Genomic DNA, 17,090 nt, shown 5'->3' with positions numbered 1-17,090 from the left:
AAGAAACAAGGACAAATGTGGGAAAGGAATTGATTTTAGGAAGAAAAAAATTTTGAAACAATAAATATTTTTAAGGTAATGAGAAATTAGTTGACAATATCCCTTTAACTTAATTAAAAATACCCCCACCCCCCATTAGACCCCTACACCACATGTACTTAATAAAACCTTGCCAAACCCCAAAAACAAGATCAAGTACACAATTACATGTAAAGTCTAACCCCTTTCTCGCACACCCTCCTTTTGATACCAGCATGCTACTTTAATCAATAAAATTCACATAGACTCGTACCCCTCTAGATTTGATTTCCAAAAATTCAACAATTCTGACTACCCACAAACACCTCATAATCCCCAAAACCCACCTGTTAATGTAGCTTAACAACTAAAGCAGGGCATTGAAAATGCCCAGATGAGCCTACTAGCTCCATAAACATAAAGGTTTGGTCCTGGCCTTTCTATTAATTATTAGTAGAATTACACATGCAAGCATCCGCGCCCCAGTGAAAATGCCCTCTAAATCACTCCCAACGATTAAAAGGAGCAGGTATCAAGCACACTAAAACAGTAGCTCACAACACCTTGCTCAACCACGCCCCCACGGGAAACAGCAGTGATAAAAATTAAGCAATAAACGAAAGTTTGACTAAGTTATACTAAATAGAGTTGGTACTTTCTGCTATACATGAGTAGTTTCCTCCCCAAAAAATTTAATGTAGTCAAGTGTCTCACACTTACATCTTAGCTCGGATGCAATTCTCTGCTCTCCTGAGTTTATCTAGACTTCTCTTCTGGCAACAAAACAAATTTTTTCTTTTTTCTACTGAAAATACATTCACTCATTCGCTCTAGTAAGTTAACTTTTTCTTCTTTTCATTAGACTTTCTTGAGTTTAAGCACTTATTTTTCCTTTATCTTAATTTTTTGTCAATATAAAAATAAACATCAATAGAATGCTATTATATTAAAAGTTACCTTTTTTGTCTGAAATAATTTCCAAAGGAAAAGAGTGTGAAAATTTTAAATATGTATATATCATGCCTGAGATAAGACATTTTGGAAAAAATAAACAACATTAATTCTTAGGTTTTTTTAAACTGCAAAATTATTTTAAAAAGTTGCAATGAACTTCCTTAGAGCAACTAACTTTTTAATGAAAACTCCCCCCACCCCCTACCCTTGTGCCTCCAATCTGGGTGAGAAAAAGGACCAAACTGAACTTCTTGGGTGTTAAGAAGGGTTAGGCCTCCCATGCTTCACTTTTTGAGATAGTCAATTTGCAGTAAGCATGCAGATTATCAGCTAAGTGCATAACCCAAGGATCCTTCCAGCCATCGGCTTTCCTATTTCCCAGTTGAATTTCTTGTTTTTTGATTTACTCTCCACCCTACTGTAGTGTGGAATCTGGTAGAAAGTGGTGAATGGGAAACCATAAATAAGTGTTGGAGAAAGGATCCAGCTGAGCTAAATGTCAGAAGCAGCCAAATAGTCCATTTTATGCAGTGTGTTTGGAGATGGTAGTCCCTTCCAACGGAGTGAATAATCAACAGGTGTTTGACAATAAACTGAGGTCCTCGTCATGGGTTGTGTGTGTAGCGTAGAGTGCAAATTATTATTGCCGATTTGTGGGGATATTTAAATAAAAGGAATGTTGGGTGCTTGTATATTTCTTCCTCCTCTTTCATTTGCCATCTCTTCAAATGGAGTAATTTCATCCAGCAGTTCTAGTATATGAAGCATTTGGAGTGTGTTCTGGTGTCTCCAGGTGAAAGGGGCCTAGCAGGTGCTCATTTCCCACATTTGGAACCTGGTGGGTACTCTTAACTGCTTCACAGCCCGTGACTTAATGAGATCCCAGTTTCTGAGCTCAACTGCCCATTGATTTCTCTCTCATGCCTTCCTCATCACACAACTGCCATTCAACTGTGTCAAAACCTTCAGCCACTTGAAACCCCTCCTCCAGGATGGCAGCCCCTTCCAGCCTCTCTTCCCTGCCTGTCTGGCCAGACACACCTTCCCTGCCTTGTCATGATACCAGCATTAGCCTGACAGCTCCTGCCCTCACTAGAGCAGCCATCCTCCTTTTTAACCTCTACAAGTCCCTGAGAGTTGAGATTAAGTGAGACCACCCGGGAAGAGGAGAGACTTAAGATTAGAGAGAACAGATACAGGGAGCCACGAAGGAAACACAAGTTGCAGAGGCAGCCCATATGCTGTAAATTCAGCAAGTTGACTGTAACTGGTTGTAAGAAATGTCCAAATCCTTTCAACTTGAGGTACCAGAAAGGCACAGTGGTGAGAGGAAACAGGCTCCCTGGGTTTGAATCCTGGCTCTGACACTTAGAGCTGTGATGGTGGGCCAGCTGCGCATGTTCTTTGGACCATAGTTTCTTCACATTCTTTCCCACTAGAGCTTTCCCTTATAGTCTGTTGTGAGGATTAAATGAGTTAATGCCTTGTCTGAAGCTGTTAATAAATATAAGCTGTTGTTACTGTCATCACCCCTCATCATCATCCTTGGGAACATAGGAGAGGGGATGAGAAACCTTGTAACACTGGGAAAATGGACTCTGAGAGGGTGTTTATAGCCAAATTCTAGGGGAGGTGGAGAGACTAGGCTTTTAGGTGGTGTTTAATGGCGAGAGCGCACACAGTGCTTTGATATACAAAAAAGGTAAAAGCTATCTGTGTTGACTGCTCTTTTCTAAATATTGTCACAGAATAAAAGCTTGCAATTATTTTCCGAAAGCAAGATCACGAAAGATGATAAAATAACCAGAGAATTTGTCAGATGACTGTGTCATTTTAAATTGTTTTCCTGCTAGAACATTCTTAAAAAAGAAAAAGAAAAGAAAACCTTAGGGAAACATTGCAGTCCCTGCTGGAAGCTGTGTATAAAGGATGCCTTGAGGAAGGGGTTGTATCAGTGTATCGTGTAACTACGTAACTGGTGTCTCCCCCTGGCAGGCAGTCAAAGCCCGGCCGCTGGTGTGTTGGAGGCAGGTTTCAGGAGCACCTATCCCTCAATTGCCCCAATCTGGACCAGCAGAATCAAAGTCTTGATTAAACGCAAATGCTTTCCCTTTCTGTTCATAGGAGGCTTAATCTGTTCTTGTCCCTGTTTTACATCAGGTTATTTTAATTAGATTTTGGAAAATTATTTTCATTTGTTTTGCCCTCCTTTGTCTGTGATATAACATGATTATTTGCATGCTCTTTAATTGCAGTGTATTTTTTCCTTTGATTCTTGTCTGTGAGATTCCCTAATGCTCAGTCACTGACCCTCTATCTGAGTTTTTATAAATCATGCGCTCTCAGAACTTCAGCTGCTGTCTTGATTGTAATTAATTCCCAAATCCCTATCTCTTGAGGAGGCACTCCTGTGTATATTGCAGCCCAAAGGAGACTTTTATTTGAATGTCTTCTGTCACTTTAAATGCAGTGAGGCTCAAACCAAATGTAACTTTCCTTTCTCGGAAAATGTCCCTGCATCCTACCTTCCTTGTGTTATTTTTATCAATGATGCTTTCTTTTCTACCGGTTGAACAGGGCCAGAAGACTTGCCATTTTCAAACCTGTCGCTTTCCTCACTCACTTCTGATACACAATCAGGCACTGGCCTTGAAAACCAAAAAATCTAAATTTAAACATCTAAATCTAAATCTTAACATTTTAAGTAAAACAAGTCCCATACACTTTGCCAGGATTGTTAAACATAAATATTAAAATCCTGTTGTTTCTGGATATTCAGTTCTTTTCTGCTCAATGTTCTGACCTAAAAACATAATGGACTGGTCAAGTTATAGAATAGTGTTGGCTTATATTGAGCAGGTTGAAGTCAAACGCTTCATTGTAAGTGCAAAATATATACTTGCATTAATGTTATGTTTTCTCCCCACACAAACATAAATTATGCCCTTTCACATCAAATACTATACAGATTCAATTCAAAGTCCTTTGTCAAATGCATAGAATAATCCATAATGTTTAAGAAAAATTAATAAGTTGCATGGCATCTCGACCTCTTCAGCCCTGACTCATGATCCATTCCTAATGGTATCTTTTTATTTTTAATTTTCAGATGTAACATTTATTCATGAAGGAAATAAAACATTTTTGGATAATCTTGTCAATTTTGAAAAGCTGGTATGTAAATTTCATTATTTCTCCTCTTTCCACTGTAAGGGAACTGTATACTTTTCTCTCTTGCTCCGAGAAACAAATAGTTTAAGTACTTTTTCCCCATTGACTCCACATTGATTTCCAGGAGCTTATTTGCTGCTGCATGTTGTGCATTGTCAGTAAAATGTATTCCAATTAAAAGTAAGTGTGCTGGGGCCGGCCCGGTGGCACAAGCAGTAGGTGCGCGCACTCCACTGCAGCGGCCCGGGGTTCCCCGCTTCGGATCCTGGGCACGCACCGACTCACCGCTTGTCAAGCCATGCTGTGGCAGCGTCCCAAAAAAGTAGAGGAAGATGGGCACAGATGTTAGCTCAGGGCCAGTCTTCCTCAGCAAAAAGAGGATTGGCAGATGTTACCTCAGGGCTGGTCTTCCTCACAAAATAAATAAATGAATGAATGAATAAAATAAAAATAAGTGTGCTACCAAGGTTTTGAGAACCAAATATGAAAATCTGCTTTTTATCTTTGAAGATGGAACTTCATTAGATTAACATCAGTGGTTGAGGGTATGTTACTGAACCAGAAATAAAACTGTAAGGTTCCCGTTGGGAGGAATTCACACTTGTCAGGTTAAGCTTTACTGCTTTAAAGGGATCTCTCGACGTCTCTATGTCTCACCATGCCCTGCCTCCGAGGCACGGGAGAAAGCGCTTCTTCTGGGGAGATGTGTCCATCTCCCTGCTCCCAGCTTGGATATGAAGGTGGCATTTGTAGGGTCTGCATGTGAGGGGAAGGACCACCCCTTTGTCACCTGTGGACAAATGGTGCCACTGGAGAGAGCAGCTCTGGCAAAGTGCCCTCCCTGCTCATAGTGAGAGGTCCCGATCAATCTTTTCTTACAAGTTACTGAAATGCCTCTTCCTGAATTATTTCCGAGACATTCCCAGGTGCTTTGTCATGCAGTGGACTCCTCTAGCCTTTCTGACTGGCCTCTGGCAGAGGAGGAGTTGCCCCTAAGCACACTGTAAAAGAGAAGTGCTCAAAGAGACCTGGTTGACTAGAGAAGAATGGATGTCTGACAGATGAACTTTAGTGTCATAGATTAGACTATCCTTCATGGTTCAAGATGATACCGGTGACCCCTGTCCATAGATTCTGACCTTTGAGTGACCTTTTCAGTAATGCTAATGGATTTGTGTGAACTCTCTCAGGAACTGACCTCCAGTTCCCTGTGAGACTGAGTCAGGCATTTGAGAAAAGGTTGAATGAGGCGGGGGCCACAGACCATGACCAAAGAACAGTACAAACTGATGAGTCCAAACGAGGTTTGGCATCTGACCTTTGCCTCATAAAGGCCTTGCTCTAATCATCAGGTTAACTTGCCACACATAGGATGAGGCAGATAGGACCACTGTACAACTTGAAAACCCAAGCCCCTAGAATCTGGAAGACAGACATCTTGGATTATCTTCCCATCGCTCCATTTCAGTCACTTGAGGACGATCACTTCATGGCTAGTTATTTTTAAAGTGGATTTGTCTGTAATTTTTCAAGTTTCTCTCTGCACTAAGTGCTTTGGAATCTGAGCTCAGTTGTTTTAGATACTACGGTCAAACCAACACAGCCAGAAATGGGTATTTAAAGAGTTGGGGTTTTGTACTTATTCTTTAGAGATTTGTTCTGTGTCAGTGTGTAATGTTCTGAAGATCACAGGGCGCTTATTTGTAACCAAAGGCTGTAGGCACTAACATTCTAGTCTCTAGGCAGGTTAATCTCCAGTGTTTGGTATTAATGAAATGACTGCAGGAATATGAAGCCTTTGGTCAATATTACTTCAAATCCTGGCCAACACATTTAGAGAACATGTGTGAAGATATGGGATAAGGTGTGTCACACCAAATGCAATTCCCTATAAAGGTCTGGTAACTTTCCCCAGAGGGAACATGGGAGAACAATTGTACCCTTTATAAGCTAACTGTTGTCTATTGTTAAGAGCAGACTGGTGGTTGACCTTCTCCCCAAGGTGAATCAGAGGTTTGGTTAAGTTCATTATGTCATTTCCCCTCAGATGGTGCTACTGAAGTGAGAACAATTCAATTAAAGGCACAAATGGGAAAGAGCAATGGAAAGATTCCTACACCCTTCTCTCTTTCATTCTGATCACCTCTGGTCTTCCCCTGCTTTCTCCAACAATCCAGTGGAAGCCTTTTAATGCCAGCTAGTGTAGTCTAGGGTCTTGCTTTCATATATGCCAAGACTTCAAACAAACCGCTGGGACTGAAACAAAGTCTAACTCGTGGTACTTCTATTAGGGTCAATAATTGTCTGTACCCTTAATTCTTTCAGCAAGTTTAAGGAAATAACATGGCATAAATAAGTAATATTCTATTTGAAATTTTAAATTCCTGAAGAGAACTTTTATTAAAAAGATAGCTAGAAGATAAGTGCAGTTATACATGCACACAGCAGACCCATAGCACACATGCACCCCCAGACCCTTGCTAGCATATCATTTTTAAAGTGAGCAGATTTTGTAGTATCAGTGAGTTCCTGGTCCTGAAAGCAGATGGCACTTAAGATACAGCATGCCTCATGCTGACCCCTTCCTTGCACAGAGAAGGCAGAGTGAAGTTAGAATTTTTTCTAGAAGGACAAAAATATATTGCACATTATATATAGCCCTATGTTATACTTGGATGCCGGAGAATGAAACTGAATTCCCTAGTCGAGTCACTATTTCCAAGGAATGTTTCTTAGCAAAGGACAGGGTTTCACTTAAACTAAAAAAGGACCATCTTTCACAATAATGAGCCAATAGAACCTAACTGGATTAACTTGTGAGAAGCCGATTCCTCATGATGGATATTAGCTTAAGCCAGCTAGCCAATAATTCAGTGTATTATCTTTATCTGGCTGATACAGGCCAACACATTAAGTCAGATGACACAAAGACCCAGAAGTGCTCACTGGGTCTAATAAGATTTCCATTGTTCCCTATGCTGCCTCAGCAACTCTAAATGTTTCAGTCTCAAACTATTAAATAATGAAGAAACAAATGCTTTCGCCTTTTCTTCTCTTTATCCCTCAAAGTTAAATGCATCATCTTTTACCACATCTTCCTCCCACCTTCTTCAGAAAGCCTAAAGATGAGGATCATGACTCAGGTTTCAATGCCACACTCAGTACTGAGCCTCGAGTCAGCTTGAGCCTTGCATGAGCTACACAAATGGCACATGATAGAAATCAAGTGACGCCATAGCTTAAAACAACGAGAGAACTGTTCTGGGAATAGTGGTAAAATTTGGGGAAGGAAATTTAACAATACATTCACAGACATGAGTCAGGTCTCATTTCCTTTGCAAATGCAGCTTGAGCCAGTGCTATAAGCACTGTCCTATTTAATTTTCCACTATTGAGTAGAAATACAGTTGTGAGAATAATTTAATAAGTAGGTCATATTCAAATAGTTTCTGTAGTTCTGCTGGATTTTAAGTAAAAACAAAATAGTATTAATATTATTCTTTTAGCAATAATTCATTGAGGGTTTGCTGTATATGGATGAGCCTGTGTCCAGTGGGTATAAGCAGGACATGAAAGATGATGACCCATTTGGAGAGGTTTGGAGGACCAGATAATGAATAATATTGATTCTTGAATAATAGGATGATGTTTGGATTTTGATATGAAACAAAGTAGAGAGTCACTGTAGACTTTCCAGAGGACTAGAACATGATGATGACAACAGTGTTTGGAGATTATCCTGGCAACCGTTTAGGAGGAACAGTAGTGGAGAATGGTCTTGTCCTAAATGCTGTCTTTCCTTCATCCTGGAAAACTAAGAATGATGGAGCTAGAAGATTGTGTAGGACACAAGTATGAGGTGATGGGATCTTGTCAGAAGCAGTTGCAAGTTTAAGAAAACTGTCTGGAGATCAGTGAGAACTTTAAAGAAAGAAATTAAAGTGGAATGCTGAAGATTGTAGGAGGGAATGTAAATTATAAACAGTCTTGTAAAGATATGATGTTTTAGAAAATGTTTGTCTTTTCATGAAGATCTCATTTCCCGTCACCATTTGAGATTCTTGAGTCTTTGATTCCACAAAAATTCCTACCTCCATTCTGCAAGTATGTGTGAGTCAATGTATGTGACATATGGTAGGCTGGGCATGCAAAGTCCTCTAGTGGTACCTGGTCTAGAGGAGGAGAAAAGATCCACAGCAATGATGACAACACACATCCAGTATATATAGTGCAAAGAATAGCGGGGATGTTGAGAATGGAGCCTCCCAAGTTCAGAAGGGAGATCTCAGAAAGGCTTCATGGAGAGAAGGTAAAACATCCCATGAAGTGAAATGCCTAAGCAGATTTGGTACAGGTGGTTAGGGGATGGGAGTGCTGAATTTCTTCACAATGTGTTTTCCTGAGGCTCAGTTAGAATCTGTGCAACTAGGTCTGGGAACCACTGTTTCTACAGACAAGGACTAAATATTCTTTTGTAATCCAAGCACAATATTATCAATTAAAGTTAAGTCCAGCTCCAAATATAGCTCTTCAGTTTACACCCAAGGGTGCAAACATCCTTCCATCCTAGCAGGCACTGCTACTTCAGCAACACCCTAAATGACATTCCATTGATATGTTTCCTGCTCTCCCTTCCAGCATATGATTGCAGACACGGTCCGAACCCTGAGACACTGCAGGACAAACCAGTTTGGTGAGTAATCGAAGTCGGCTGTGGACTTTACCATTCATTGGTACAGACTGTGACCATATCACAAGCATTTGGTGGTAATAAATTGAAACAGATTATAAAGTATTATATGCATCTTGTAAGCATATACTATATTCTCTGTTTCATCACTGCATGTTTGAGATGCAGAGGAAGACAAAATATGGCAGTTTTTTACCCTCTCGTGGCAGCAAGTTTACAGCATACAGAGTGACTTTTAGATGAGTTGAGATAATTGCCCAGAAAGTCTTGTTTCTGGCTCATTGGCTCACAATTACCAGTGAGTTTACCAGGGGCGACCCCATCCCTAATCTCCTTGCTTGGAGCCTTCCTGGAATAGGAATATAGTTTATAAAAGTGCCTAAAACAGCCTTCCAGAGTCTTTCCTCACCAACAAAAGCTTCCTGTCTGGAGCTGCCTTTCACTGAAAAGTATTTTTCTGAGCACTTTTGTTGACTCCCCACTGAGACTAATGTATGTGGGAATATTTGTCCATTTTTAAATCTCAGGCATAATTTATACTATGTTTAAATCATGGAGTTAAAACATCACAGGAAGGAAGAAAATCAACTTTACTGAGTTCAAGGAGCTTTCATATGGACAATGGAATCCTGACACCAGTATTGGTGATTGGTGATTGGAGATTATTAACCTTGAGAGTGCAGGGCAGGAAACAGAGGCTCAGAGAGGTTAACTCATTCTGCCATTATTTAGATGGAGTCTACCTGACTTCCTGGTCCATACCCTTTCCTTTGCCTTGTACAGATTCTATAGATATCAAGGGCAATAAAACAAATAGAAAGTTAAGTTTAATAATTATAAATCAATCAAAGGTAACCAGTAAGTAAAACTTACTTTAAGTAATACATCCTCATTGTAAAACAATTTTCTCAACAATACAGAAGCATATATAAAATAGAAAAATCAAAGTCCCACTTCCTAAGAATAGGCACATATTCTTAAGAATTTCTTTTGTGTCTGGGCTGGTCTTGGCTGGCAATAAAGTAACTTGTCCCTCAATAAAGCAACTGAACTTCTGTATGAATTACAGAGTTTCTGTTTGAAAAGAATAATTATAAATACAGGGCTTAATTTTCTAAATATTCACATCAGTTAATACCATTTGATATGTGCTTATATAATTCCAGTAAGTATACAAGCACAATGCAATTATAATAGAAACAGTGATAATAACATTGTCATGGAGATCCATTCAAATGTACAAGCATAAGGTTGCTGATGAGTAATGGGTTCATATTTATTTCATCCTCCTTTGCTTCTCAAGTTTTTATGGGTACTCAGCTAATTCTAAGACATCAGTCTCATTTACCAAAGGACTCTGGTTTATATACGCTGCAAGTGTGGACAGGAAGGTTATACTGGCTTGGCTGGCCTTGCCCTGTCTTGAACCTCCCATCACCAGAGAGTAAGTCTGCGTAGCACAAAGCAAAGGAGAAATTTAAACAACTATCAGGCCTGTTTCTGTTCTACATTTATATATCTTTAAAAATCAGGTTTGGGACTGAATTATCTAAATTCATTTTGAAAGTTTATATAGGCATAGTAAACCAATGTCAGCATTTGGGGTATAATGAGATAATGTTAGTCAAGCCACTCATAAATTATAAAGTGCCATTCAAGTGTCAGGTGTCATGGTTGGAACCATTCATTGTCATCTTTTTTGTTTTTTATTGATGTCATAATAGTTTATAACATTGTGAGATTCCAGTTGTACATTATTATTTGTCAGTCACCATATAAATGCGCCCCTTCACCCCTTGTGCCCACCCCCCAACTCCCTTCCCTCTGGTAGCCACTAAACTGTTCTCTCTGTCCGTGTGTTAGTTTATATTCCACGTATGAGAGAGGTCATACAGTGTTTGTCTTTCTCTGTCTGGCTTATTTCACTTATAATACCCTCCAGGTCCATCCATGTTGTTGCAAAGGGGACAATTTTGTCTTTTTTATGGCTGAGTAATATTCCACTATATATATATGTATGTATATACATACACCACATCTTCTTTATCCAATCCTCTCTTGATGGACACTTGGGTTCCTTCCACGTCTTGGCTATAGTGAATAATGCTGCAATGAACATGGGGTGCATAAGCCTCTTTGGATTATTGATTTGAAGTTCTTTGGATAAATACCCAGAAGTGGGATAGCTGGATCATAAGGTACTCCTATTTTTAATTTTTTGAGAAATCTCCATACTGTTTTCCATAGTGGCTGCACCAGTTTGCATTCCTACCAGCAGTGAATGAGGGTTCCCTTTTCTCCACATCCTTTCCAACATTTGTTATTTTTTGTCATGAAATTATCTTTGTAGCATCATGTTTTCTAAACCAAAGCAGTCTCTCGGTGTCTTCCAAAGAAGGTGTTCTAGAATAATACAGCTTTTTGATCACTTTCAAACAAGTGAGATAACTCCTGGTGCTTTTACTTTTTGAAACCAGGAAGCTTTGTGTCTAGTAAACCTAAGAATTACAAGCCACCCGTGACATACAAGCCTTAAATTATAAAATGCATTTGCCATGGAAGAGGAAAAAACGGGTTTTCACCAAGAGAAAAAATTGCTGCATTGAAATGCTCAGCCTCCTGCGGGCTCCGTCCTTCTGCTCAAGCTGGACTCCAGTCTCACACCCTGCTTCTCCCATCTGAAATTCCAGGAAGCCAGAGGATGTGACGTCACCGGCACTTGCATTGACATTGTCTCACTATAGCGCAGTTTAGCCAGTCTCCCAGTGCCTTGAGGTTTGGGGTCCTTTTGTTTGGTTTGGTTTGGTTTGGATTTTGTTTGTTTTTGACTATGGCAAGTGGGTTTGCCCCATTTGCCCCATTGTCCCAGCTACTTTATCTCTGGTTCCTTATCATCCTGTCACCAGCATGGCATGTACGTGTTCACAGTGCACTAAAGCCTCTGTGGCCCTTCCGTTCTTTAAGCACCCTGGATTTGGGGTGGAAACCCCCCTGCCTTGTCCTTTGCTGGGTAGACGTTAGCCCATCCACATGCTTTCGGAACCCACTCTGCCTGTTAACCATACCTTAAGTTCAGTTCTGTGATATCTATTCATTCAGTTAGTCCCTTAATTTTTTCGTTTTTCAAAAAATAAAGACACCAAAGGATTATACAAAATCTAAGGAAAAAAAAAAACTATTGTGCCCATGCACTCACCAGATTGGCAATGATTTCTGACAATTGCAGACTGAGATATAAGAGCCAGTGAAAGCTATTTAAATGGGTAATTGCCGTGACACGGGACCTCAGACCATGGACTCAGAGCCACTTGGCCTGGGTTTCAGTCCTGCTGTGCCACTTACTTGCTGTGTGTCCGTGCTGTTGGCCATTCTGTCAAGGGGGATAATAACATAATCACTAAATACTATATAATGTTAAGTAATAAATGCTATATAAATGTCGGTAAAACAAATACCTTGCCATCTAATTACCTGGCCTGAGGAATCTAGTCTGAGCTGAAAAAGCATCTCCACTGTTAGAATAAAGATGTCTCTCGAGAGTCCACCTGGTAGATTTACTCTAAGCCTTAATGTGGGGTTTTACTGGTATTTATAAATAGCATTACTGCTCTTGAGATTGACTCTCTTTTTTTCCTCCAAAAATAGGAAGTGATATGTCTCCAAAAGAGCACCAAGAGTTGAAATCCTACGTTAATCACCTGTATGTCATTGACAACCAGCAGGCCCTGTTTGAGCTCTCACACAGGATTGAGCCTCGGGTGTGAGCCCCGCCACCCTGCCCGCCGCCTCACCGCCCCCATAACTGCAGCACTTTGAGCTATGGGAATGTCAGTGCCAAGCACGTTGCTTTCCTGTGAGAAAAGAAGTTGCTGAGTTTTATCAGCATATCACACGACACACACAGGAAAGCCAGCCAAAGTGTGCTCAGGAAGTGATGTCAGCCACCAGAGATGGGGAGAGGCCTCCCCACGCTGCTCTCGGAACACGAAGGCAGAAGAAGAGTCAGAAGCATTCTTGAAATGGAGAAGCCTGGTTTCTTAGGGTCACGTTGTTGACCCAGTCCAGCTTTCAATTTGAGATGTGTCAGCGACAAGACAAGAGAACGTGTCATGTCATACGGTGGCCAAATATTTCAGCAAGAGTGTGTGGGAAACAGGGAGAAGTTCTACTTGGCTGGGTAGTAGATTAATATTTATAGGCTGTCAAAGGAGGAGCTCATTTGAATATCTAAAGACAGTGATGGCATCTGTAGATTTCCAGGGAGAAGGAACGGTCTCTGTGGATACAAACTGTGACATCACCAAAGCTACTTGTATCTAGGAAGCTAGGGAGGACCAGCAGCTGGCATCCATGCTCTGATTTCCAGAAGGAATGTCAAGGCATGCGTTTCTTTGCATCCACAATCACTTATCGATGTATGCTTGCAGGTGAATTTGTTTCTGCACAACTGATTTGCAACTATAGGCAAGTTAGACTAAGTTGCTTTGCCAACAAGGAAAAATAGTAATCTTTAAGAAACTGACTCATTGTTTAATTTCTGGAGATTTTCTTTACATGTGCAAGCAGGCTCTCATCTCTTATTGGGAACAATATGATTTTTGAAAAAGTACAGTGCCTGACTCATTGTAGGTACTCAGTGACTGTTTATTGAGGTGACAGAGTCACAAAAGTCTGCATTCTTGTGCCTGATGATGCCCTAGTGTTTTGCATGCCTCCGCCAGGCTCCTTGCCCATAGTGTGGAATGATAACAGCCAGCACAGGGAGGTTAAGTAGGATTTCATGTGTGGAGCACTTAGCACTCCCTAGAGAAGAGCAAGGTATTACGGTGGTGGTGATTGCCCATCTTTCAGCAAATGAAAAGCACCCTGAAATATCCAAATGTCTGGTTTACGTTGGACACCTAGAAGTCCTGTAGTCCACCTCCCAACCAAGGCAGGGAGCCTTTCTATAATTTGTCTTTTTTTCCCCAAAATCTCAGAGTCTTTTAAGTCTTTTTTTATTCCCATTTTTACAGATGGGGGCTCCTACAGTAAATAAGACCTCTTGCTATTCTCAAGAACTGGTTAGAGGATTTCCCCCCACCTTCAAATGAACAAAAAAGCCTATGTGATACAGTGAAATCCACCCCTGCCAGCTAGATCCTTGTCACGTTGCTAAAATACAAGGGTCCTGCTTTGTGTATTAGGTTCATTCACTTTCCACTCGCATGAATCCTGGTGCACTTGTCACCACTCCTGCCTCTGCATCTCTTAGGTGCCCGTACAGAACTGCTTCCTTTTGTCTCATCAACACCTCATTACTGAGGTGTGTCCGATGCTTTCTGACACCTTTATAGCCGTGCTGTTTCCTGGGCTTGGGAAATACAGTGGGTTTGAGAGATCACTGGAAGGAACCACGTCTGTCTGGCATGTAAAACTTCATTCCTGAAAATTAACAAGGTTTTATAGAAAGGCACCATCCAGGGCTGGCCCACTCAGAGAAATGCTCCAGGCTGCTGGGAATGGAATGAGACCCACTGGAGGAGGCCAGAGCCACTGGAACCAGGGAAAACAGACTTCTCTCATGGTTGATCAAACACTGGATGAGTGCTCCCCTTGGCAATTACTGGGGATAGTACTTGGCAATTACTGGGGATAGCATGGGCTTACAGCACAAGCATGTGTTCTGGTCTTTTCTCTAGGCTAGGGAGAAATATTTGGCCAATCTAATCTTGGAAGGCCATTTTGACACTGTCTCTATGTTTTACAATTTAAATTTTTATTCACATTAGATCTCCGTTGCTCCAACTGGAACGTTACCTCTTGAGGACTGATTTTCAGTGGAGAACTATTTCAGCATAGCACTTGCTGCTTAGACCTCAATTGAAATATGTACATGGCCAAACGAATCCACACATGCATCATGTTTGAACACATTTTGATGGTGTAGTCAGAGTATCCCACATGGCATGAGTGGAAACAGCCTGGAGAAAATAGTGCTTGTTCACCGTTTCCTCCGGCCTGGTCATGTGGCTCTCAGGGCAGCCAAGGGAAGGGAGGATTTTGTTTAGTTTACATTTGCTTTTCCATCCTTGTCTTCTGAATGTCAGGATCTCCAAGTCTTTCTGAAATTTAACAACTGTCTCCAGAGATTTCCCAGGCAGCAGCTCTCAGAAATTTCAGAAGCTCTGAGAGGACTTAAACTGGAATTAAAGAATTCAAGGCAGAATTGTGGGAACCAGATTTAGCTCGACATGAAGCTCTTTCTAGCGAACCTGCGCTTTCCAACAGTGAACAGGCCACCACAGGACTTAAGCGACTCCCTGTTAAAGATGGGCCATATTTCCTCTCCAAATATTTGCCAAGGCCCCTTTGGAATAGGTTTTGTTCTGGCTAGAAGGGTGGACTGGAAGATGTCTATGCTTCTTTCCAGCTCTCGTAGATTTTTACGATCACATAAAATCTCCACTCACTCTGAAAATCTCTGGTAATCTGCCACCTTCACCAGCGAGTGGTGCACAGACATGGCTCAGTGGGTTCTTTTTGCTGCAGCACAGCTCCCAGATGGTCCTGCAGGTCTGTGGATCTGTCAGCATTCCAGCAAACCAGCCCTGCTTTGGTATTAGCACAGGACAAGTTTCTGTAGGCAAAATTGCAACCTTTCTGAATGTTTTTTTTCCATACACATTTGCAGATGCTCCAAAGGCTACAGTGTTGTAAAGTTCACTCTTTGTTATAATCTGTACAATTGCTAAACGGTTGTAGTGATAAATATTATGGCCTACATTCACTTTATTCTAGTACCATTAATTATGTTTAGAATAAATTCATTTTCCTAGACTCCTATCCACAAACAAGTTGGATGGAGCAAACATTGAATTCAGAAGCATGAGGATAAAGTAAAAACCCACACCTGCCAGTTGGTAGGGACAAGATGTTGCACAAATGTATTCTTGCCTCCGAGTGGGGAGAAACAGTTGCAGGAAAGAGAGGGTGCCGTGACTTCTGGTCCCTGGAGCTGGGCCTTCACTGCTGCCCCAGTCCCAGCCCTGTCGTTTTTTTACAGCCAGTACACCACAAATCCCAATCTTAGCGTTCCCAAATGGCACAACTAATCCAAGCTTCTCAGAAACTAGGCAAAAACTTTATAATGGGGAAGACCAGGTCCACTGCAGTTGTCTAACATGGAGTTTCTTTTCAATGCTTCAAAGACACGTCCTTAAAATTTCAGCCTGCTTATTAATGAGTGGGCCATTGTGCTTAAAACTAGTAGGGGGAAAAAAGTTTTTAAAAATTGCCAAAAAGTTAGATGAAAATGTACTACTGTATAAAGCAAAGCTGTATATACTAAACGTTTTTTAGCAGAGTAATATTTATTTGCATAGCCTATTTATTGTATTCATATTACACTGTTATTAAATACTGGGATGAAATCGATGACCTGAAGCAAAGACTCTTGCCTTTTAATGTATCATTAGTTAGGACTGCTGTGACATTGTCAGCTTGCGTTAACAATTAGAAGATAGAAAACCCACAATCAGGGTGTCTACCTAACTTCTCAGGGACTACACTTTGTAGTTTTCCACCATTATAAGAGCTGGTAAATATGAAACATTTGTTGAATTACCAGAATTGCCATTAACAGTATTTCCTTTCTCATATATCATGCTTTCTGCTTCTGTATATATGACTGTGCTGTGTATTTATCGAAGCTAGTAAGCAATAATTTAAATGTAAAAATGGCCAAGCAATATAAGGTGAAACGTATATAAGTCACTGTTACCTTATCTTGTATTTTCAAGTGTTTTTTTAAAACTGCTTTTCCAAATATAAGATGTTAAAGATACTATTCATGCCTCATAGCTTCTTGCTTTGTCTGTGATGTTTGTGGGCTACATAGCCTGTGTTCTGGCAGCATAGTATGCTCAGTTGTTTGGAACTCAGAAATCATTTGCTCACCGAGAGAGCTACAGAATGGTGAAGAGATTCTCAGGCAGTCTGTAGAAGCCTATATCACTTACGCTGCCATTGAGTTATGGAGAACCCAAACGCCCTGTGTTGGAAATCACTTCAATAGTCTCATATTCTGGGATTTGGGGACACCAAAAACCCCTGTCACCCACTAGAGTAGGACCAGGAACTCTCCCTTATCAACCCAGATACTGAGGGAGGCTCCAGGCCCTGGGGGTGATGCTCTAGGCCTAGAATAGAGGCCCTGACAGCACAAGAGCTACGGATGGGATGAAAAAGCAAAGGAGTCCTAACGATGCTCTGAGGA

The 17,090-nt window shown here is 40.9% G+C and overlaps 1 protein-coding gene across 2 annotated transcripts in view; it reads left to right on the top strand.

Annotated features, from left to right (window-relative positions):
- The window catches only part of RAPGEF5 (Rap guanine nucleotide exchange factor 5), a 221,499-nt gene extending 204,836 nt beyond the window's left edge, over nt 1-16,663 (top strand). For both annotated transcript variants that reach the window (XM_058527007.1, XM_058526996.1), the window contains exons 24-26: nt 4,082-4,146; nt 8,782-8,836; nt 12,479-16,663. In XM_058527007.1, coding sequence (XP_058382990.1) covers nt 4,082-4,146; nt 8,782-8,836; nt 12,479-12,597 — 239 coding nt within the window. In that variant the 3' untranslated portion in view covers nt 12,598-16,663. The remainder of the gene's footprint in view (nt 1-4,081; nt 4,147-8,781; nt 8,837-12,478) is intronic.
- The last annotated feature ends 427 nt before the right edge of the window (nt 16,664-17,090 follow it).

The sequence above is a fragment of the Diceros bicornis genome, chromosome 3 (genome assembly GCF_020826845.1).
Source record: "Diceros bicornis minor isolate mBicDic1 chromosome 3, mDicBic1.mat.cur, whole genome shotgun sequence".
In the NCBI taxonomy this organism is placed as follows: Eukaryota; Metazoa; Chordata; class Mammalia; order Perissodactyla; family Rhinocerotidae; genus Diceros; species Diceros bicornis.
The sequence above is the reverse complement of the archived record's forward strand: the minus strand, read 5'-3'. Positions and strand labels throughout refer to the sequence as shown.